We start from the raw sequence: 23436 nt of genomic DNA, 5'->3' as shown, positions 1-23436 counted from the left end.
CTTTGCGGACTGCAGGCTGTATGAGGCTCACAGAATCTTCCCTTGTTTTGACCAGCCTGATCTCCAGGTTCGCTCTTCTTGCCTTCGGTGCCTGTTTCTCACACACCCCACTCACACTCATCTCCTCTCCTTTCCTTTGACTGTCTTCTGTCTCGTTTTCCCTCTCTCAGTCTTCTTCCTCGATGTCTTCCCGGCGCTGTGTCTAATCTGTTCCTGCCCCCGTCGCTTCACCTTCTTTCTCTCTCTGTTCTGGCCCAACTCTCTGCATTTCGCCTCTTCGAGGTACGCCAGCGTCTCTCATCGTTGTTCTCGGCTGACTACAAGGAAGAGGCTTCTCGTTTTTACTCTTCCCTCAGGGAACGTTCAGCCTCACCGTGACGGCGCCTCCGTCGTGTTCAGTCGTCGCCAACAGTCAGTCTTGTCAGCTCGACCGCTCGTGCATGCACGACTGAAAATGAAGATGAGTGGCAAACCGAGGAACCAGAGTCGGCATTAAGAACCAAAAGATCCTGCCCGGGCCACGCTTTGTTATTCTCACGCTATAAGTAGATAGTGCCTCTGGACAAAACGATCCCCCAGACAGCAACTGCACAGAAGCGCGGGCAACAAAAAGGAAGAAAAAATCCCGGAGGAGTCCGAAGGGCGAAAGTGCTACTCTAAATTCTGTGTGAACGGGACATGCACACGGTGAAACGTCTATAGTGCGTGTCGAGGGGAAGGCGAAGCACCTGGGAGATAAAAAGCGAGATACCGGTTCTGAACACGACTCGAGGGAAAAACGTGTACGCGAATACAAGGAAAGGGGCCCACTGGAAGCGGGTATCTGTCTTCTCGCTCGCGTTTTCTCCCCGCAGCGCAAGTTGCTCATGTGTACAGAGACACTGTCGATTACACACTCAAGACTCGCCAGGGGGACAACTTGGATGTTGACGAGTCGCTTCCTCCTTCCTTCCTCGACGACGTCCCCAGGTAAGTTCCACGCTCAACAGAAACTCTGGAGCCATCGCCGGGTCGCCTTTCTCTCCAACTCACGAAACGAAACACACACACCGCATTTCCAAATGTTTCGTGCAGCATATAATATATATATATATATGTCAACATGCACAAAGATATACATACATATGCATACATATGTTGCTTGCCACTTTCGTCTGTTGTCCAGAGGCGCATGTCGAGTGTGGGCCTTCAAGAAGAGCGGAAAGATGAGGTGAGAGGAGCCCGGAAGCAGGAATCAGTTGGGGATCTGTCTTCTCATGCGGCAGGCAGCGCAGCAGGCCCCTTTCTGTCTTTCTGCGTCTCTCTGCAACTCCCCCATGGGTGCAACGGCCTGTGGACCTTCAACTAACTCGCGTCGTTTTCAGTGAGAGGCCGGCAGCTCTCAATGTGCTCGGGGGAGGATAGAGCACGTTTTGAGCTGCCGTGAGAGCGGCGCTTTTTCATGTCGATTTGTGAAAAAATTCTTCAAATTCCTCACCTCGCGACGCTTATGTTTCGCGATCCGAGCCCTCGCACACTCTCCGCCTCGTCCTCCGACTGTCTGATCTCTTCCTCCTTGCTCTTCTCTCGCATCTTGTCCAATCTGCGCCTTTCGTCCTCGTCCTGGCGCTTCCTCTGCATCTATCGCTGTTCCAACCTCCATCTCTCCTGCTTTCCTTCCCGCGTGTCCCTCCTTCTCGCCTGTCTCCAGTCCCTCTTCCTTCTTTCTAGCGGTCGGGCCGTTCCAAGTTTTTCACGCGTTTCTTCCGACCCTTTCTTCGCCGCCCACGAGTACTGTTGAGGCTCGCCCTCGGCGCATGCAGTCGACGGCAGTCCTTCGAAACCAGATCGCCGAGAAACTCGGTAGAGATCCGCGGCTGCGCCCTGCATCGCTTGGCCAGCTTTCTGAGGCCTTCCCGTCCTCGCATCTCAGTGAATCTCCGACGGAAGGCGAGTGGCGAAAATCTTTGCGAAACCTTGTCGTGTTTGTCGCCGTTTATTGTAAAGCGTCGAAAACCAGAGCCATATTTCTTCGGAGGAAACACACACTGGGCGAAGCTGCGCAGTTGCCGCCTCCTTTTCTCTTTTTCCCGAGAAATTGATCGGCAGAAGAAGTAAAGGGACCGCCCCAGCAGTTCGTTCTAGCTGCCTTCCGGGAGAGTGACGCAGCGCCGTTTTGAACAGAACATTCCAGCTCTCCATCCTCTGGTTCTCAGCATTCTATGCTTAGCATCTTGAGCACGACTCCAGTTTCGAGATACAGAGACAACCTAGATCTTCATGATTGCTGTACACCACCTCTTCTAGCCCTTTCTCGCATCTGCTCGTTAGATCTTAGAGGCAGCTGATTTTTTTACCGCGCTCGCCACCCAAACAGCACGCGATAGGAGCGCAAGCTCAAACGCGTGACGTCTTGCGGCCATCGCTTGCGCTTGACTCCCTCAGTGAAGAGAAGCGATATGGGCGGATGTGCATAGTGAGGAAGAGTTATAGTTGTGTCCACGTGTTCGCAGAGCTCCAGTTGGGGTGGGGTATGTGAAAGTTTCTGTCCTCGGAGACACTGGACTGCATCTACCCAGGCGTGTGTTTGGTACAGAGTCGGACGGAGAAGAGTCGACTGAGGACGACGAAGCGGAAGAAACGGGCAGACTCGTCCCTCTTTCTGTGTACTTTCGTTCTTCAAGGATTTTCCAAAGTGAAGACTGGGAGGTGAGAAGACGGAAATTTCTCTCCGCCACCAACGCACGAGCTTGATGCCGCGTGGCAGCAGGGGGCTGTCTCCCTGGCGCCACAGCTGTCTGTTTGGATTCCCCGTTCTGTCTATAAACTGCCGTATCCCCCGTCGGAGATCCCATGCGTCCCTGCATGCGTGCCTGGTCATTGCTTTGCGGAAGGCTCTTTCTCGTCTACTTTTTTCCAGATGCTCCTGTCGCTGTTGACGGATGCGTTCGTCCACTTTGAGCGCTTTTTCCGGTTTCCCTTTGGAGGCGAAAAGCTCGGCGTTCTCTTCCTCCCCCATGATCTCTCGCCCCTCAGCTACGGTACGGTCGTCCTATCTCTTCCGCTTGCCGCATGCTTCCACTCGACCTACTGTGCACATAGAACGCACATATACCAATATACCAACGCGCTCCCTACACAGGGGATGTCGATCTGCATTCGCAGAGTCGATGCCCATGTGTATACTTTTAGATGCATGCAGGCCCGCAACAACACCTGCGGGTGGCCTGTGTTTCTGCTACCGCTCTCTAAACGAACTCATATTTGCATATATGTATATATATAGATATTCAAATAAGTATATGCATATGCTCACATGTAGACGACTGTTTTATAGGTATTCCTCTTTGCTTTCGTAGACCCCCACGATCACGCGTAGATAGGAACCTGCATACAAATGCGGAGTTCTCTCTCTTAACATCGACATACATGCATACGAATACCACATGCTTAAAGTCGCTCTGGAGGTATTCTTGTTTTCTTCCCATCTGCACTTGCTTCTCTCCCTTGTCTTCCTGCCATGGTCGGCCGTTGCGCTTTCATTTCGTTCCGTCTGTTTTCTGCTGTCTTCGCGTGACCTTCCGTTTTGCGTGTTTTTCTTCGCCTTTTCTCCGTGTTTTCAGCGACCAACGGAGCCCTCCTTTTCAGGGATTCCCTTCTGGATTTCCTGCTGCTGCCTCCGCCTGCGTCCCTCCTGGATTCGCCGGAAGCTGACGACCTGCTCTCCGCTGTACATACACTGTACCGCGTCACGGGTGGCTTGTGGGTGGACGCGAACCCCTGCAGTTGCGCTCATTCTTCTGTCTCTTGCCCGAAAAGAGCGCACGCGGAATCGGTGTCTCCTTTTTCGCAAGGGCACGTGCGCAAAGAGGCAGAACGGCAGCGCGCGCGCGCAGCATGTTCTCGAAGCCTTTCGAGAACGCCGAGCGGCAGGCGACAAACAGACGGTAGAAGCGAGGAGACAAGGCAAGCAGAAAGTCGAAGACGAGGAAGAGAAAGGCTCGAAGAACAAGGGGACGCAGAAACGTGGTGGGGAGATGCGTGGATTCCAGATGCCATGGCAAGTTACCTCGCTGCTGAGGCGCTCAGTCTGTCGCATGTAAGAGGGCCCCGAGTCGCAGGAGAAAGGACAGAAACGCGAGGGTTCTTAAGAGGATAAAAGTTGCAAAGCGAAGGCAAAGAAAGAGACGAAGAAACAACCGTTTCGCCAGAGGCACACGAAACCTACCGACGTATATACGTGTGCATCAAACGGTATATCCATACCAACGTTTGTAGGTAAACGGATATATGTTAGGGCAATATATATATATATATATATATATATATATATACAAAGGTGACTGGAAGAGATGCTGCATCAAAAGAGGTACACAGGAGCTTCTTCATTTTCTCGTTATTTTTTTCTTTCAGAGGAAACGGCTGAAAGCACGTTCTTTGTATCCCATCAGCTAAGAACGCAAGATGGACAAGTATTTCTTTCGTTCTGTGATCGAGGTTTTCTTTTCCCGCCTTCTTTCTCAAAGGGTTCGAACTGTTCGTTTGGTTTGGCCGCGCGTTTCTTCTGCCTTCACAAAGAAAGCCTTTTCATGTTGTGCTTCCCCGCTTGATTCTTTCAGTCGCTGGAGAAGAAGACTGCTCCAGGACACTCTCTTTTGTCTTTGTCTCCTCGGGTCGTCTTCTACTTAAACTGCGGAAAGAAGCAGCCGACCTCTTCCCCCCTTTTCTCGCCTTTCCACCCGGGTGCTCGCCTATCGGCTCCTGCGAGGTAGCTGGCTCAAAGGCCCTTTTTCCCTTGTGTTTTTTTCCTCAGCGCGACGCTTTCCTGCGCCTGCTCCTTGAGCATGTTGCCGCTCGACGTTTTCTCTCGGGCTCGGCTTCGGCCTTCTGCTGTCCGTCTCGAGTTGCTCTTCCGATCCCTTCTCTGGCGCGTCTTTCCTCTTCAGTCTCTCTTCCTGTCCCGCCGGCGTCTCCTCCCTGCTTTGTGTTGGACGGGGGGAAAGCGGCGTCCCAGGGAAGAGTCTCTCTTTCTTCTCCCTTCTTCTCTTCGTCCCTGCGCCCTGCGCGTCATTCTTCAGGTGGTCCTCCTCTGCGATCTCCCTTTCCACAGCTCGCACCTTCGCTCCTGCCTCTCTCTCTCCTGCCTCTCTCCCTCCTGCCGCTGTCTCATCGTCCTGCGTCTCCAACGCACTCGGGGTGTCCGTCGTCTCTGGCGCCTCCTCCAGAGGAGGCAGGGACAAGAGTTTCTTCCCTGGTCGAGCCTGGAGAAGAGGAGAGGCGAGGCCGAGAAAGAGTGAAAAGTTTTTCGCCACCGTCCTTTTCCGAAGTCCTGGCTGCTGCTGCCTCTCTCGCGCGCATTTCGTCTCTTCTCTTTGCGAAGCCGAACTCGCTCGTAGGTTTCGTGTCCCCTTCTCAGCGATGGACGCACGGAGACGAGGGAAAGGGAGACGCGGGCACAGCGTTGGACGAAGAAGCCAGATGTGGAACGAACGCGGACAGCCAGAAACGGTCGCGAGCGGCCAGCAAAACGGAAGAGGCCTTTCGCCTTCAAAGAGCCTGGAGGGAGCGCAGGAAAGGCGGCAGCTCTGAAGTAGTCGCCGGAAGCAGGGACAGCGAGGGCAGGGCGACCGAGACGCCGCCACCCGAGCGAGAAAGAGACCCGCAGAACGCCGGAAGCGAGGACGCGAAGAAGATCCACGAGGCAGAAAGCGAAAGCCTGGAGGAGGCGAGACCAGCAAAACATTTCGTCAGCCTCGAAGAGCAGGAAGGAGAGCGTCGGAGGCGTGACGAAGGCAGGAGACAGCTGGAAGGCGAGGGGGGTGGGGAAGGCGGCGAAGGCGGCGGGGCGGGACAAAACCAAGACGAAGAATGGAGAGGCCAAGAACAGGGAGACGCGGAGGAGCTTGCGAGCATGGAAATCCTCGAGGACGCGGTCATCTGGCAGTGGTTTCACCAGCATATCAAGCAGTGGGCCTACGCAGCAGATTCCAAGGTGAGTCATGCTTGCGTGTTTTCCGCCTCTCCCCAGATCCCAGGCAAAAGTGACGCTTCGTTCTCCCGCGTGAGTGAAGAAGCACGAGAAACGCCCCACAGAACAGAAAACAAAGACACCTGGAAACCTCGTGTTTCCAAGAGCCTCGTCTTCCAAATAGCGTGGGATATGCAAAGCAGACGCGAAAGTCGGGTCTTTTCCGGAGTCTCTCCTCTCTCTCGTCCCGGATCCCCTGTCAGATAAAACCTGAAATCCCCCTATCGAGAGGCCTTTGGCCTTCCGACCCTTCACACTCTAGGCTCTTCTTCGGCGAAAGCGGTTCTGGTCCGGGGGTCTTCCTCCCCATCTCCGGTGACCCCGTTCTCCCTCGTGGCCGCCGTTCTCTTCTTCCATGTTTTTCCTCCGTTCCTTGCCAACCAGCCGGCTCGGCGCTCTGCTTCGCCGCGCCCTTCCTCACGTTCTGTGTCTCTTCGCGTGCGGTGTGCGGCAGAGTCAGCCTCTCTGCGCTTCGCTTCTGCTCGATGCCTTGCTTTTTCCCAGCAAACGACGCATCCCCTTTGTTTTGCGCTGACCTCCACGGATGCTTCTTCCCTCGTCGTCCCCGCCATCGCCTTCGGGAAGGGCGCCGCCCTCCTCAGACATTGCCGGTGCTCTGTCGGCAATCACCATTTCATCGAGGTGAGATTTTCTGTGTCTCTCTGGCGATTTCTCTTGCTCTCCATCTCGAGATGTCTCTCGCTGTTGTCGGCGCGCAAGACAGCGGTCTCTCTCGAGCTCGGAGGCCTTTCCCTCTTTTTCAACTCTCGCCGAATGTACTGCTTTCTCCCTCCCGTCTCTCCGTTCCTCAGCTGGGCTCTGCCCGGCGTTTTCCGTCTTCACGTGCATGCGCACCTACACATACCCCGATAAATAGAAAGAGCGAGCGAGGTCTACATATCTGCTTCTGCGTTTTTGCCGCCTTCTGGCGTCCAGTGGCCGGTGACACGCTGTCGCCTGTCGCCGGCCGTCTGAATTTCGTGCTTCGATGCATGTGTCTCCTTTCCTTCGCCGCGGGGCCTCATGGCAGAAATGTCTCCGGTCTTCCCAGGTGTGAGTGTCAGGCGCGAGGAGGATACGCGCGAAAGGGAAAACGCCTCGTGAATCCCTCTTTCGCGCCTTCCCCTGTCGGCCCTCTCGCCTGACGTGGCGTCTTCCCGTCTCCTGTCCTCGCCCCTTGTCCCCTCGCTGTGAGGCCCATCACTGACTCGACACCCCACACTGCGCTCCGCCTGATGCGCCAGGATGTGACTCTGTCCTGCTTTCTTGTCTGCTCCAGAGCCTTCGCCGCTACGTTCGTTTGCAGCACAGCTTTGCGCCTTCTGCTCGGGTTCTCCTCCACCGCTGCCTGGCTGTGCCTCCTTCGTCTGCCTTCTCTCCTACCTCTTTTTCTTCTCGCTCTTTCTCCCCTCACTCCGCTTTCTCGTCTCCCACCTTTTCCTCGCCGTCGTCTCTGCGGCCTCGTTGTTTGAGTCCAGTCGGCGCCCTGCCTCCAGCGGCGGGGGAAAACCTCCCTCGCTGCATGCAGAGGACAGCGGGAAGTCGCCGAGAGAGAACGAGAAACGGAGCAGCGGAAGAGGGCGGTGCGGCAGAACGAGGCCGGGAGTCAGAAGGAAGGCAGAGGGAGACTTTGAAAGCAGGAGGCCGACGCACAGCATTGGCGGATTCTACGGGGCTTCCACAGAGGCTCGAAGACGAAGAAAGAGCCAGAAAACCCGTGGCCGGAAGAGAACGGCATGCGTGTGTCTTCCGTCACTCTCGGCCCCGGAAAAAGCAGAGCTGGTACTCCCTCCAAGCGCTCTACCCTTCAGTCTCAGAGGACGAGGACAGCGAGCGAGACGCGTCCCCGTCGGTCGCTTCGCTCGGGGGCCTCGAGCGTAGAGAAGAGACAACCGGTGTTGGTGCTTCGGCGATGGAAGAAGCAAGGCCAAAAGATGAAAAACACGCAGACGGAGACGGAGAAAACAGGCGACAGATAACAGGGAAACCCCTCCCCCCGTTGGCGGTGCTGCTAGGCAAATGGTGGGCCCAGAGCGGCGTGAAAGTTCTGAGACCTGTAAGGCGTCGGCATTTCCCCCCTCCTGGATCGTTTCCATTCTACAGTATACAAGATCCAAGTAGCCGACGCCTCGCCTTTGGCATTGGCACCAGGAGGTTTGTAGTCACCGTAGCACCCCATAGAAACTGTTCGCTCCAATCCTAAAGCTTCTTTTACGCTCTGGAGTGCTCAAGCCAACAAAAAACGTGGGGGACGGTCGCCTCTTTGTTTCTCTCTTCCGCTTTTTCGGTAGTTCGGTTCCTCTACACTCACTTGTCTCTTCCCTCGTTTGCTCACTCTGCCTTTGCGCCTTTTCCTTGCCCTGTTCTCGCCACCTGCACTTCTCTCGCCCCCCTCGCTTTCCCTCGCTCTTGTCTCTTCCTCTTTCTTTGTCGCTCCTGCCGCTTCGACATTGTCCACCGCCGTTTTCTCCGGTGTTTCTCCTCTTTCCCCCCACCCTGTGATCCTCCCTCAACCTCAGAAGGCTTCAATTCCTCTGACTTTGTCTGTAGAGCGCCCTCGTTCTTCTGGTCACCTCTCTTGGGAGTTTGTGATGCGAGCTTTGTCTTGTCACTACACTGCAGCGACTTCTTTCTGTTTGCGTCGTTTCTTTCTCTGCTCTCTGGTTCGCGCGTACCTTCCCTTCTTCCCCGCGTGCTCCTGTTTCCGTCCGCCTCCATATTCGCTTTGCACTTTCCCCCTGGTCGTACTGCTTCCCTGCCTTCACCCCTGCTTCCTCCTTTTTCGCGGCTTCTCTTCTTTCGGCTGCGCTGCGTCTTTTCCTGAAAGAGACCGGTCCAGCGACGGCTGCCGCTTCCTTCTCTTCAGGTGTGGCTCTCCTCTCCCGCGTCTGCCTCGCTTCGCTCGCCTTCCCGCCTGGCCTGCTCGGCTTTGCGCAAGTCAGCATCCACGCGTCGCCCGGTTCCACTCGAGCTTCGCCAGTGCCCTGCGCTTTCTTCCTCGTTCCCTTCTTCCGCGCCCCCTGGCCATCCGTCTCTGTTGTCTCCGCCGCCACTGCAGAGAGACAGCTCGACGAGAGACGCACAGGCCGTGCCCCGGTCGCCCTCGCCTGCGTTCTCTTCTGCTTCGCCGTTTGCGCCGCCCTCGATTTCTTCCTTCCACCTTTTGCAGTTCGACGCATTCTTCCCGCGCCTCGGGGCGATTCCGCCAAGCCGCAGAGAAGGCGGCAGTCCCGTCCTTCCCATACACCGAGTCGCCCTGGACTGCTTTTTCAGTGAGTTTCAAAACACGCAGGCTGTGAAGGCAAACGTGGAGGCCCACAGTCTTACCTGCATCGGCACACAGCGAACATATATATATATATATATATATATATGTACATGTATAAATGTATTTGTGTATGTGACACCAGGCCTGGTATATAAGATGACATATGTATAGACAGATAAATGCAAAGATGTGGGTAAACCTCCCTCCGTTTTTCCGCTCCGTTCAACGTCGCTTGCCTGCGCTCTTTCAGGCAGGGGCGAACAGGGCGTCATTTCTCGAGAAAGAAGACGAGACGAGAAAGTCTCCGTTCAGAGGACGTGGGCGAGCGTCACGGAGAAAATGACGTCCATCCGCGGGCTGGTTCATACGCCCTCCCCTCAAGCCGTGCTCTGCAACCCCACAGATGAACTGTAAGGGCCCCTTTATCTCGAGAACGAATCCGAGTCCACGTCTTCCACAGACCTATGGATAGACCCGTCGTCCTCTCTTGCGTTCTCCTGCCTTCACACTCATATACCTCCCTCTATATATGCACATATATATATACAAGTATGGACATATATATATATATATATATATACATGTATGTATATATATGCATATATATACATATATGCAATTACATATATGAAGCTCAATATATGTGAAATTGTGGACCTGCGCATGCGTATACCCGAGGGTGAGGAGGCGCGTGCAGGGGCTCTCACATTGCGCAGGGGTCGCAGGAAGCCCACGAGATGGACAGGGAAAGAGCCGGTGCTCAGTGGGGAGAGAAGGCTATGTCGCCATTGTGCGCGGCGACTCATGTGCGTATGACACCGTGGTCTCCATTTGGCGAGTAGCTGACAAGGGAGGAGCTGTTCGTGTTTCCACACACCGCTTGAATTTTGCTCTCCCTCATGGATGTCCTGGGTGTTTCTCCGTTCCTGTTTTCGCTGGGGCCGGGCTTGGTTGCAGATACCTTCTTCCGTATCTCGACGACGCCTCACTCGCTTTTCTTCTTCCCGTCCTTCCTTCTCTTCCGGGCAGTTCATTGCGCCGCCTGCTTGTGGCTGCTGCGCTCTGGACCCGCGTTAAGGAGGCGCGGCTCCCCTCAAATGTCTTTCTGCACCAGGTGGGAGAGACAGGCAGAAGAGTCGGCCGGGGGGGAGAAAGCGAGGCAGGCTGAAAAAAGGATAAAGGCGAGGGGAAAAACAGGGAATGCGGCGAACGGGAGGAATCTGGGCTTCCTTCGTGTCACGGCGCCCGATCCCGCCCCGTTCCCCCTCCTTTTCTCCTGTCGCCTTCTGCGGCTCCGCTTTCTGCTGTGTCGCTTCTCCATTCCACTCTCTCTTCTCCGTTCTTCCTATCCCAGATGCTACAGATAACGGAGCACGAGGCCGAAGTCGCGTTGCTGTCCTGCATCTTCAGTTTCCTCCAGGCGGCTCTCCTTAACTTCATTCCGGGTAAAACGACGAAGCGTCCATTCAGAGCAAAACAAATGCATCGACATAGTTGGGAGCTTAGGACTGCTGTTCTTGATGTAAATTCATGTTGGGTCTGTGTAGATGTGTCTCTCGCCGCGTAGTCATGCCCGAGGCTTTCAACGCCGCTTTCTGTGCACTCTCAGTATGCTTTGTCTTCCCCTCGCGAAAAGGAACGAGGGACAACGGGTATTTAACGGGCGCATCCGGCCTCCCACTCTATCTGCGCCTTTCCCTCTCTTCCGCAGAGGCGGTCAGGTCGCTGACGATGTCTTTTCCCGCGGAAAAAGATTTGCTCTCCCTGTTCTCGGCGCAACGCGCCTCTGGCAAATCGAAACGTGTTCCGCGCCGGCAAAGCCTCCTAGCTGGCTTCAAGAGGGCCCTCTCCACGGCGCGCCTCAGAACAGAAAGTGAAGTGGTTTGTCTGTTTTCTCCTTGCTGTTTCTTCCCAGACATTGAGAAGCATCAAACGGAGAATGGGCTTCCTTTTTCCACTGTTGACTGGAAGAACCGTTGTCTTCTCTTTTTGTGGTGTCTTCCGTTCTTGCTTCTGGTGCAGAACCTCTGTTCCACGCTGTGGCCAATCATGTGAGTCACACGGCGCTTCTGCGTGCGGCTGGCGGCTCCTGCACAGACGCTCAAACTGCGTTATGTTCGTCCGCCGTTTCCGGCGCTTGCCTCCCTTCTCGTTCTCCTCTCGGGCCTGTTCGCGGCGTCTCGCCGACATCGTCGCCGGCTACCGCTGAGGGTCGCCTGCCTCTCTCTGTGCGCGCATTTTGGATAGACGTCGCTGTACAGACAGCCTTCACCCCGTGGGCGCTCCTCCGCCTGCTTCATCTGCTTCAGTTCCAAGACCTGCTTCTGGGACGGCTGGCTCTCCCTGCCGCTCCGCCGAAGCCTCCGCGCTCAAAATCCACATCTCTCTCTAGCGTTTTCGGCATCGACAGATTCAGGACAAGGGGAAATCCCCCCTTCGATTCCGAACTCGGACAGCCAGAAGTAGCGTCCCGCGGTGCCGGGAGAGGGCACCTGGACCAGCAGGCGTGTGGCGACCAAAGGGGACATCAAAGAGACAGTGTTGTCGACCTGTCTCACTCTTCAACACGACATCTTTTAGGGAGCCTCGAAGGGCGGCGCGGGGCAGAAGACGAAAGACAAATGGGACAAAGAAGTTCGGTGGCAGGTTCGGGTGTACATACAGCTGAGACAGGGAGTGAGGGACCTCGGGAACGCGAAGGTGAGGAAACACGGCGTCTCCAGCCTCCACTCTGTAGACCTCAGCCTCAGCGGAATAGGGGAAAGTTTGATTCTTCGTCACGTCCTCGTTCCCTTTCCTTGTCAGACGGCGAAAGACGCTCGCGTCGTTCGCGGGTGTCGTCTTCGCGACGTTCCTCGGGGGTCGCTTTCCACCGACTTTTGCGCTCCCCGCCCTTTCCCTTTCTTCCGTGTTGCGGGACCTTGCCTTCGTTTGTTTGCGAGGCCTGCTTGAAGCATACGGAAGAAAAGCGAAAAGCAATTCCCCAAGCATCCGGCCTCTCCTCTCCTCGCCGAAGGCAACGCTCCGCTCGCGCTTTCGAAACACCGGACACACGAAAAGAAGGGGAGATAAAAGACAGAAGACGACAGCAAATCGCATCGGCAGCTGGCGAAAATTGGTCGCTGCTGGGCGACGCATCGCGGAGGGCTGGGGACGAGGCGGGAAGTCGAAGAAGCCCGCGTGCCAAAATCTGTCGCTCTCCTCGCGTCACTCCCGAATGGGAGGAGATAGCAGAGGCAGCAAGAGAAACGGGAAGCAGAAGAGGCAGTGAGGGAAGAAAACATTCGGTAGATAGAGGAAGCGGAGACCGAAGAGCCAGGGACAGAAGACCAGAAGAAAGCGAAACAGACGCAAGCGTCAGCAGTTCGCGAGACGGTTCTCGAGAGGTGGAGCAACTAAAGAAGCGCAAAGATGACGAGAAATCCTCACAAAAATATCCAGAAAGGGGCGGAATTCTGAATGAAAACCGTTCGGTTTCGAGGGAAATATGTGGCGGAAGAGAGGCCAGAACCCCAGATATCACAAGCAGCTCTACGGTGTCGTCCCATCCTATTTACTCGTCCTCGGTAACGCGAAGACCGGAGACTTCTGTCACTGTCTGCTCCGCCGATTTCTCCCCAAACCTGGCTCCGCGTGAAGGCCGACAACCTTACTCGAGCGGGCAGTGGTGTTCGGCTTGTGGTGTGTTCTGGCCGCTCGTGGAGGCACCCTCCTCTGCCCAGAGGTCGGCACCAAGTGTACATACACCGCAAAGTGTCACTCGCGCAGTCAGCACCGCTTCCAGGAATCCCCTCAAGTCCGCGGTGGCAAATTTCGAGGCTGTGGAACAGGAAATCTCGAGGAGTGGGGCGAGTGGTCGGGACCCGTCCGAATGGAATGAAGGTCAACGGCCTGTCATGGCAGAAAAGAGGCAAAAAGATGCACGGAGCCATAGGACAGCGCATGAGCCTGCCGACCAGCATGCAACAAGAAGGGATCCGCAGAGCCAGGAGACGGAGACAGGGAATTTTCCCCGTGCCATGCATCAGTCGCCTTCGTCGTGCAGAACTGTGAATTCGAGCACCAAGACGCGCTCGTCAAGCACACGGGTCCTTTCCCCGGGGGACGACACCACGGGATACCGTTCGTCAAGCGTACATGTAACTAGCGGCAGCACATACACCTCGTGTTCGGCGCTTCTTGAGCAATCTGAGCTTTTCTCGAGCAGGCAGTTCGTTCACCTTGTTAGCGAGGTAGCGGAAGGGGCACCTGCTCGCGTTCTTCAGGTGCCGCACATTCCTCCAGGGGTCGTCGGTTTCCCTCCTTTCCTCACACAGGCGCAGCGCTGGACTATTTTGGAGCGCCTCTTCGCATGCCGAGACACCGATCTGGCAGCAGTTGCCCCCCCCTTCGCGTTAGCTCGTAGTCAGCATCTCCTTCACGCCAGTGAAGAGCATGTTGCTTCGGAAAAGCGAGAAAAGTCTCAGGAAGCCTTGCCGGTGGAGCCCACAAAAGTCTGGGATCTTTCCCGCTGTCCACCTGCGGAGGCCTGTAGACTCGAGCGACACAGCCTTCAGGAGGCAGAGGAGCCGACGCGAGAAAGCATCGAGGATTCCATTCGCACAGGAGCCAGCGCGTGGGCAGATGCCAAAAGGCAACTGTTAAGGTTAGAGCTGGAACACGATAAAAACACCGTTCGCGGAGCTGCTGGGGCTGCTCGGTGTCACGCTGCTGCGCCCTCGTACGAATGTAAATACGCTCACTTTCGTCACTTTATTGATCCACCGGCGCAGTCGTCTTCTGTGGCGTCGGCGGTGTCAGCAGCCCTAGCTGCATTTCAGCAGCGCACGCCGGGACATCGTGAGTTGCTGGCGAAATTCGAAGATCGGTTTTTTGACTGTATCTTCGACGTTTACCTCCAACTGCCTCGTCCACTGGCTCACGCCGTCTGGACGCATCTGTTCCCGTTTCACCATCCGACGAACCACACACTTCAGCGCATCCAGCTGCTTCTCGTCAAGGTGCACCGCGACCTACGGAAACGCACACCCACAACCGGAACAAGTCCAGGAACTGAGCCGTTCCCCGCCTCCGGAGCGGAGAAAATGGTGCAACGAACAAATCGACCTAGCCAAGAACCCAGCGCTTCTCCGTTCCGATCGGCAGAGAGTCGCACAAGCAGGGGAAAGGATGGCGTGACGCAGGGGGAAAGCCGAAACTTCCGCGCGGCGCGTAGACACCGGGAAGGGAGCACATATGGCGACACAGAAACCACTCCTGCACGAAACAGACTGGGGGAGCACTGTTTCAAAGAGGGAAAACTCTGTCACGGTGCGGGGGAAAAAAGAGGAACGACTGGCGGAGGGGCCAGGGCCAAAGCCGAAAAGAATGCGCTCATCTGCTTACTCCGAGCGGCTTCCGATGCCCAAGCAAGATTGCTTCTAACCAGACGATGCAGAAGTGTCGTGCAGGACGATATGGCAACCTAGGCAAAGTACGGGAGAAACGAACGTGGAAAGTCGAGAGACGGTACGGCGGACAATGGAAAAGGACTTGGATTTGTAATGCAGACAGGAACGGCTTCCAAACACAGTAGACTTTCCCGGCCATTCGCATCCAGAACGGCGCAGAAGGATACCTCTACGATGCCTTCCAGGATTTCGTTTCTCCGAGAATGACCACACCGTGTTTCGGCTTCTGAAGTGAATCGGCAGCCTGTGGGAAACACTGCTGCATACATGTCTTCTCTCCAGTGTGTATGTAGAGGCCTGTACACGTAAGCAGCGGTGCTGTAAATGCAGAACACCTCGGCATGCGTCCACTGATGCCTGTGTACGGCGCGCGTAAACAGGAAGCGCCATTCGCATGTGTCGGTCTTCCTGCCTGCAATATCTGAAGAAAGTGAAAGAGAGAAAAACGGTGAATATTCTTGCCGACCTAGACATGTCTATAGGTGGGGATATTCTTGTCGGCAAATGTCTCGGCTAGGTGCAGTTTCCTTTTAGAGTCCAGAACAGCCCAGATGAAGTCGTAGAGATAAATCTCGCCGGCGTAGCCGCTCACGCAATCTCTACGTCGCGCGGGTTCTTTCCCGAGCGGGGCAGTCCAAATGTGCCCGAACAAACCGACGGGCCAGAGACGAAGGTTGAGGTAGCGAAAAAACCAGCCTTGGACGGGAATGACTGGGATAGTTTCAGAAAAAACGTTGCTCCTCTCTCTACGTAGTGGCAGGGTCGCCGCACATACGCGTAGAAAATCATCAACTCAAAGACACCTTGAGTCGCTGGTGCTAACTTCCCTCCTTGCCTTGCGGCAGTAACACCGGAAAACTTGGCCGCGACATATCTCTGTGATCATTTTTGCTTTTTCCACTTCTTTCGCTCGCTTCTTTTCCTGGGTATTCACGAAAACGGCCAGCGGCGGTGCACCGGCTCAAGCAAGTCTTATCGGTGTCCATGGTAGCAAACAATGAATCCAGAGGCACTCTGGTTGCGCCTCGCAGCAGAAATCTTACATTATTTCGTTGGTTCACCATATGGCGTGAATCGGACGAAGGAACCCCACATGGGGCGTCATTTCCTCTAAGATGGCGTTAGCAGAAAACCCTGTGGCAGATATCAACTTCCTCGACACTGCGTCCCTGGAAAGTTTGTAGTGTTTCACATGTTTCCGGTAGGACCGTACACACGCGGGTGAAAATGGGGAGGTAGCACCTGTGACCACGGCCACGTGTCGCGAACCTAAACCGCAACAAGAAAAAGTGCAGATAACTGCGGAGCCTTGTGTGTAAGGCCCAAGCGCTCTCCCTTTCTCCCCCCGCAGTTTCCTCCTCGACTCTCAATCTCGGAGACGAGGCAGACGAACCCGAGAACCAAAAAAAACTGGTTTTAAACCAAGCAAACAAACCCACTCTCACTGCATTTCAAAGCCACAGAGTGGTGAAACGCGAATCAAGCCATGCGGTGCAAGTCGCCCTGCATGCGACGAAGGCGTCAGGCACTCGCTCCCCGCTTCTGTCTCCACATGTCACGCTCCACGTCTTCTCTCCTTACATTTTCTAATGCACGGTTGCTCCCAAAGCTCAGGTCTGTTCATCTCCCTTCTAAGGGCCAAAAGCTTGCGGAGCGGCTACCTTTTTCTTCTCTACATCCAAGAACGACACACACCCCGTTCCTCTTTTCCCTGGCCTCCTCGCCGCAAACAGAAACGAAACACATACATTTATACAAAAAACATACAAATAGACAATCGCCTCCGGGTCCTCAATGAACAGAAACAGCTCTTCTCTCCCCTTCTTTGCCGCCAGCTGCTTCACTGATAGCTCGATCGCATGAACGGAGACGTCCCGGTTCCTAGCTCTTCCCCAAAGGCTCGCACGCTCCTCTCTCCTCGGTGTCGCGCTCTCAAGACACGTCGGTGCTCTGCGGTATCGAAGGATGCATCTGTTTCTTCTGAAAAACGGGAAAGAGGGAAAAGAGACGCGTTCACGAGGAGCCTGCCGCCGGCGAGAATCTGCCAACGAACGCAAACCCTCTCTTCTTTTGTCCGACCACAGAAACGTATCGACGAAACGCGCACTAACAACAGAAAGTTCTGCCCTACAAACGCATTTTCTAACTTCCCCTTAATCTACCTCTTCCACAGATAGACAACGGGACCACGTGTATATATGCAGAGAGCGTCTACTTTCACTCGTTCCCTACGATACGCAGGAACCGGATGAGACGCACATCTGTGTGTCTTTGCGTCGACAGACCCCTCTCTCGAGGCGAAAGAGTATTCCAGGTGGTTCTTCCAGTGCGCCAGGGCGACGACGGGAAACCAGAGGTGTGCCCTTGACTTTCCGAGATTCCATCTCACCTGCGCCAGAAATCCAGTTGGGGAAGATTGCGTTGAAGTTCCACGCAGTTACCAGGACGTAGGCAATCCAGCCCGCAGCGTGAAGGGCGAGGAAGGGCCAGCAGCGTACGCCGTACACGGAGAGGTAGAAGAGGAAGCCGCAAAACCAGATGATGGCCATGCAAATCATGGCCCTGAGGGAAAACGAGGATGGAAAAGTTCCGAAAGTTTCGAAATGTCGAGAAGCATCAAGACGCCAGCAAAAAGCTAGACACGACGCGCGCTCTGCTTCATCTCCCGCGACCCTTTAAAACCTTGTTCCGCCCTCCCCTGTTTTCTCCCTTCAGTCCTATGACCTTCTCTTCCCACGCTTCTTTTCACCTCCCACCTTCGTCTTCCCTCTCTTTTTTCTCCCTCTCTCTTTCCTTTCTCTCTCGTTCCTTCCTCTCTCTTCTCCCCCGCCCTCTTGTCTCTCTCTGTTCTTCCTCTCTCTTTTCTTCTCTCTCTCTTCTTCCTCTCTCTTTTCTTCTCTCTCTCTCCACTTTGGGCTTCCGCGCGGTTGCTTACCACAGCCAGTGGTACTCGAGCGTGGGGACGAGAGGCGGATTCATCCGCTCGGTCTGAAGGACGTGGCCCAGGACGGTGACAGCCCACATGACGACGCTCACGAGCATGAACGCCGAGAGGATCTGCATCGGCGTGCCATAGCCTGCGAAGAGAGCGGAGGCCGAAGAATCGAATCGAAACACGGCCAGACGGACGGAAAGCAGGGGGGAAAGACACAAACACGAATCGCCCCCGAGAGACAACAGCAGAGAACGACCCGGGGTTTGCAGCTCTGCGAGAAAAATGCGTCAGATGAACATCCGTAGGAGCCACCCGTTCGCGAAGCAACTGCTCGCTCAAAAAGTTAAAAAAAAGTAGAAACGTTTCCACGATAAGCCACACGGCGCACAGGATGTGCGGATCTTGTCTCGGAACAGCAGTGGAATGTCGAAATACAAAAGGGCCCTGCAGCCTCCTCTGCTCTGCGTGCGATCCCCGTCCGCATGCAAAAGAAGCCCGTACCTGTCATCCAGCAAAGGGCGATTTTCCCGGCGGCCGTGGCGAGAATTGCCACCTGAAGAAGCGCCTGGAAAATAAAGACGGTCTTGAGCGCTTTGGAGCATTTCCTGCGGCGAAGAACAAAGCCGGAAGACGAGAACAGCTGCGTGAGGAGGCGAAAAGCTCTTGCTCCTTCTTTTCTCAGCCCGTTCGCCGCCTCGGGCCGGACCAAAGACGTTGGAACGTTTCGAGAGATGCATGGGAGCATCGGTCCCCCCTTGAGATGCAGAAACGAGAGCAGAGCAACGCAGCACATCCTTCAGAGTCGCTAGGACGCGAGAAGCAAACGAGGAAAAGGCAAACGCGAAGGGCCTTCCCTCACCTCAAGAGGCCAAGTCCGCAGTACGAGCTCAGCCAGTACGGATCGCGGTACTTTCGAACGATGAGCATGGTGGTCGCGAGCGCCAGGTACGTTTCGAGGAAAGCGAAGTCCGAGACGATGCTGTCAACGAGAGGTCTGAAACAGAAGGCAGAAGAAAAAGGAGGAAAAAGACGAACTTTCCTTCGAACCGCCCGAGCTGACGCGGGTGACCAGGAGCGCAGCCCCCGCGGGAGGCGCCAAGTTAACGGCAGCACAGAAGCCGGGGAGCGTTCCGCGTATCCAAGGCAGTCTATGCGGGAACCTCCCCCACAAGACTTCTTCAACGGGAATTCTAAAAAACACTCGCCAGTCACCGACCGCCTTCAGGGAAAACGCTGGCCGTTTCTTCCATCAGCGAGCGCACTGCGCACTTTAAACATCACGCCAAGCCACACGACGGGAGAGCGTACGTACGCGCGAGCAAATGTGTATCTCCACGTGTGTGTGTATACAGGTAGCATGCACGTAGATACAATGATGTACATACGCTTTTTATAGATCGAAAACACGGTACAAATGGAGGTCTTCACATGTAAAAAACGTGGAGATTCCTCAGCGACTTCTGGCGACGTGCACGGCCTTCATGGTTCGCTGTGCGTCGCTTACAAATCGGCACCGAAGGAGAGGACGTTCATGTGCTCGCAGGTCCGCAGCGTGATGAAGTTGCTCGTGGTGGCGCCTCCGTAGACTCGCCAGCCCAGAACGGCGGAGTAGAAGCCGAGGCCATAAATGAGGTACTCCATGGTCACCCACGTCGCTGGGAAAAAGCACGCCGCAAACAGGACGAGGACAGGCCGGGAAAGGATGACACACACGTGCGAGAAGACGAAAAGCCGCCAACGCAAAAAAAGTGGACAAGAATTCCGCGAAAAAACGCGAGACGCCGATCCTCCAGTTACCGACCAATCAGGAGACGCAACCTCGAATGGCCGGAGCGCAGGCAAGATGAGGCAGGGCCGGAATTCTTCCACGAGGACAAACATGCACCGGCCTGCCTTATCCTTTCTCTCTAAAAAGTGGACGAGTCATCCCGGCACCCCGGCGTGGGTCCTCTGCGCTTGACATCCAGCGCTTTTTGTCTAAGACGGCGTTTCTCTGTTTTCACCTCAAGTTTCTCTTCCGCAAACTCAGCCGCCTACAGTTCCAGCAGATGCCTGTTGGCCGCCACGAGGGGACCAGAACACTCGCCCCCGGGCCACCGGGATAAAAGACCTGGCCGTTCCTTCCGCTTTCCAAATCTGAAGAATCGAAGAAGCATGCGAAGCAAGCACGGGAGAGAGACGTAGACCTAGAAAAGGGCAACGCTTGGAACGGTCTTGCTCTGTCGGGAAGCAACGCGTCTCGCAAGAGGAAAGCACACGCCAATGCAACGCAAGAGCTTGGAAAATCGAATGCAGGCTCGGGATTGCCGCCCTGAAGACGTGCACACGTCAGAGTTACACGGGTATGTCTGCGTAGGTCTGCGCCGCTCGTACAACGTCCACAGACGCGAACTTGTCGGTTCGTGGGAGTCCGCCTGGAATGTCTTCGCAATCGAGGGCGCAGGGAGAAATCGCTGCCTTACCGCCACGTCCTGCAGCATATCCCTGTGGACCATCGTCGTCGCAAAGATCTTCGTCGGACACCTCTTCCATGAACAATCCTGAGGCGACTTCTGCAGAGCTCACTCCCGTGCGTTTGGCCGCTCCTGGGCCGTTCACCACGGCGGCCTGCGGAAAAACGCATGCGTCCTCCGGCGCAAACTCTGTGTTGCGAGGCACCCTTCCCATACAAAAGGCTGCGCGGAGGTTTGCAGCGTCTGAATGCCCGGAAAGTCACATTGCGACATGCGAATGCTTTTCTCGGAGCACCCAAAGACGACTCGAGAACGGCTTCTTTCCTGGTCATTAACGTGCGTGGTGCACATCGCCTCGCACGTGTTGCCCCAGCAGTGTTATGCTGCCGTTGGGCGTAGGATGGGCCGAATTCTGAACAGATACTTTGAGTAACTAAAACAGAACCTCGTGGCACTAGGAAATAGGAGATGAAGACCGTCGGCACGAGGCGGCATAACGGTTAAGGTAACGCGACAAAAACAAGGATGCACAGGGACTCCTCTCCGCGTCAACCGTATTTCACGGTAGGCCTTCTCTGCACACGTTTAGGTCAAGACAGCTGTGGGCACATGAAGAGACCTGCGGACCCACCGCTCACCATGCTGATCGAGGCAACGAGATCCCCTGCTTCTTGCCCCTTTCCGGAAACTCCTCTCGGTCCATTCGGAGCAGTTCGACAGAGGTCGTCTCCGTGGCGCACGTCTGCGAGGTGGAAACTTCCATTCAGCCCGAGTGCAGGACCAGACGGGTCACCGGTGTCTTCAGTTGCTGGAGGCAGTGCGCATGCGCCAGGTGTACGTACGCGTGAGCCTCGCACGGCGGAGACCACCACAGCTGAAGGGTCAACTCCCTTGTGAATCTCCCCCTCCTCTCCCAAGCGATTTTTCCTTCCAGAAGAGGGCCAGACCTTCCGAGTCTCACGGGGAACAGCAGGAGCCAGGGACAAACCGGAGGGGTCAGGGGAACGCGAAGTTCCCGGCGCAGCCCCCATCCAGCGCCAAGACGAAGACCGCTGGGGCTTCGACCATTTTAAAACGATGAAAAACAGTTGAGCCCCAACGAGAATCAAAAAGAATCCATGTGATACCGTTGCTTTTCCGTGGCAACTGACGTAGTACTCGTACGCTGAGTGAGAATAGCGCAGAACAACAGCGGGAAATCGCGTGCAGGGACTGCCGCGTAACAGAGCAAAACCTGTCGGGCTGCTTTTTAAGACATGTTTTAGGTGACTGTGCCGGCTACAAAAGAAAAACGAAGCCACAAACAGTTCTGCTGTGTTGTGCGCGTGCTCCCCGGCTAGCTTTGTGCGGGGACAACCGCCTCGTGTCCCTCCTACACCCTCCAAAACCAAAAATCAGTTCCAGATTCCATCGCTGTGGTTGCTGGTGGTCTAGCACCTTCTCTCTCCCCTAGTCTAACGTACCTGAGGGTCCGGCTGTATTGAAGGCGATGGCCACGCCGATGCAGGCGAGGCAGGAGAACAGATACACACCTGTGACCCTGCCCAAGCCGAGAACCGCGCAGGCGGTGCTACAGCTGCTGCGTCTGGCATTTGTCCGCGGAGGCAACCCTCGAGAGCTGTTTGGAGCGCCGCCCAACGCTCCGCTTGGGTGACTCAACGCCATGGGGAGGTTTCCCGAGCCGAGACCTCCCGACCCCAAGGGACCCGCAAAGAAACCGCTAGTCGGCAAGCTTCCGGCAGGGCTGCCTGCCGGCGCGTAGCCGGAATGGGGACGCATATGGAAGGGCTGGTAGGACAGAAAACGTTGTCATGGGGGACCGAAACGGGGCAGAGAGGTGGGTAAGAAAACGGGGAGCGAGGGAACGCCACGGCAGGTGTCGTGGATGGGACAGCCGGAAAGGGTGGAGAGGCTTCGGCCGGGAAAGGCACGACGAGGTAATGCAGAGGGCCGATGGCAGGCAGGAAACGGCGTGGCGTGGAACGAATGGGGTACGAATTTCAACGGATGATGTGATGCAAGGAAAGCACAAAACACAATCTCGCGAGCGCAGGTGGGAACGCGTGCTGGACACAAGAATGCCGGTGTGTACGGATAACGGAAACGGACACACCGCAGCTAAGGTCCTAAAACGCTTGAAGAGAAAGCGATTACAAGCCCTCTCGCAACCAAAGAAAGGTGGAAACCGCTGAGCAGCCACCAAACGACGAAATAGAGCCGGTACGTGTCTCTGGACCGTCTGTCTGGTCTTTCATCATAGACCGGGAAGCCGAACCCGAAGCGCAGGAGTAACACATAACGTCCTGCCGCTTTCTCCTGTATCCCTGCTTTCCTCAACGTACCACGACTCACACGACTATACATATGGTCTGGAAAATAGCGTGGAACTGCTCGATAAAGAGCACACCACTGCAGCGCCGCTGATGCAGCGGAATAGCGGATGAAGAGCGTGCCCAGCATGCGAGACACGCACGCGAAAATAGCAACAGTTCGAACCGTCCATTCGACAGGCCCACTTCTCAATTTCGCCACTAGTCAGAAATAAATCTGTAGTTGCAGTGGTGCCCCTGTTGGTGAAAAAGCATAGTTGGATCGATGTAAGATCTAGCGCGATTGGTGACCCTCTTTTGAGGTTCGCAAACGCCATGCGAACGAAAAGTTTGAGGAAAGGGCTCAGAGCAGGTTTGCACGTTCGCTTTATACGCTGTCTCACAACGTCCTATAATCGAACTCAGCTACGCCAAGTAGGGAACAGCAGGCTTGCATAACGTAGTGGCCAGAGAGAACCACCGTCAACAGCACTTTCCCGGCGCAGACGCTGCGGCGGTATCACACCTGAGCGCCATTGTCTTCAGACAGACCCGTGTGCACCCATGGTGGGGTCCAAGTCGCTCTGTGCCAGCTTCTGCTGCGCGGAGCGCTACGTGTAGTCGGCAGTAGTGGAAGAAAAGGCGGAGCAAACTGGTTTCGGATGCGCTCCGGAAAGCCAGTTGCCTTCTTTGAGCCGTAGTGTTCGATAGGCGCGAGCGGACTGGCGCTCTTTTTTTCGATCGGGCGGTTTATATCCGACGCTTGTCTGTCGGATTTTTCCGATATTTTCGCTGTGCTGGCGATCGCATGACCGGGACGAAAAGCAAGAGCAGATCCTGGGAAGCGCTTGCCTTGTCTAAAGTGCTGCCACGTTCCGGCGCAGTATCCTTGATACTGTTTCCGGATGCAATTTCAGTTGCATCTGAGGTGCGAAACAGGAAGTGTCGCCTTCATTTTCGCAGTGAAGTGGAGTTCCGAGGAGGGTGGTCTAGAACGGCATCCTGGTTCCAGGT

The 23436-nt window shown here is 55.5% G+C and overlaps 3 protein-coding genes across 3 annotated transcripts; 2 read left to right on the top strand and 1 right to left on the bottom strand.

Moving 5' to 3' along the window:
• Window positions 1-1171: 1171 nt before the first annotated feature.
• NCLIV_025270 (hypothetical protein) lies at window positions 1172-9689 on the top strand (the record flags this gene model as incomplete). The annotated part of the gene is made up of 8 exons (XM_003882722.1): window positions 1172-1210; window positions 2900-3020; window positions 3766-4008; window positions 4599-4747; window positions 5396-5971; window positions 6512-6649; window positions 9177-9279; window positions 9526-9689. 8 exons carry the CDS (start codon window positions 1172-1174, stop codon window positions 9687-9689), a joined length of 1533 nt encoding a protein of 510 aa, XP_003882771.1.
• A 2207-nt stretch (window positions 9690-11896) lies between these two features.
• On the top strand, window positions 11897-14743 carry NCLIV_025260 (conserved hypothetical protein; the record flags this gene model as incomplete). Its single annotated transcript, XM_003882721.1, has 1 exon — window positions 11897-14743. The coding sequence occupies one exon, from the start codon at window positions 11897-11899 to the stop codon at window positions 14741-14743; it is 2847 nt and encodes a 948-aa protein (XP_003882770.1).
• A 1822-nt stretch (window positions 14744-16565) lies between these two features.
• Window positions 16566-21892, bottom strand: NCLIV_025250 (conserved hypothetical protein; the record flags this gene model as incomplete). Its single annotated transcript, XM_003882720.1, has 10 exons — window positions 16566-16705; window positions 17115-17287; window positions 17661-17802; window positions 18162-18265; window positions 18520-18654; window positions 19165-19315; window positions 19698-19796; window positions 20123-20267; window positions 20752-21278; window positions 21577-21892. The coding sequence occupies 10 exons, from the start codon at window positions 21890-21892 to the stop codon at window positions 16566-16568; spliced, it is 1932 nt and encodes a 643-aa protein (XP_003882769.1).
• Window positions 21893-23436: the final 1544 nt, after the last annotated feature.

Source organism: Neospora caninum, chromosome VIIb (genome assembly GCF_000208865.1).
Source record: "Neospora caninum Liverpool complete genome, chromosome VIIb".
Lineage (NCBI taxonomy): Eukaryota > Apicomplexa > Conoidasida > Eucoccidiorida > Sarcocystidae > Neospora > Neospora caninum.
This window is presented reverse-complemented; position numbering and strand designations above follow the sequence as displayed.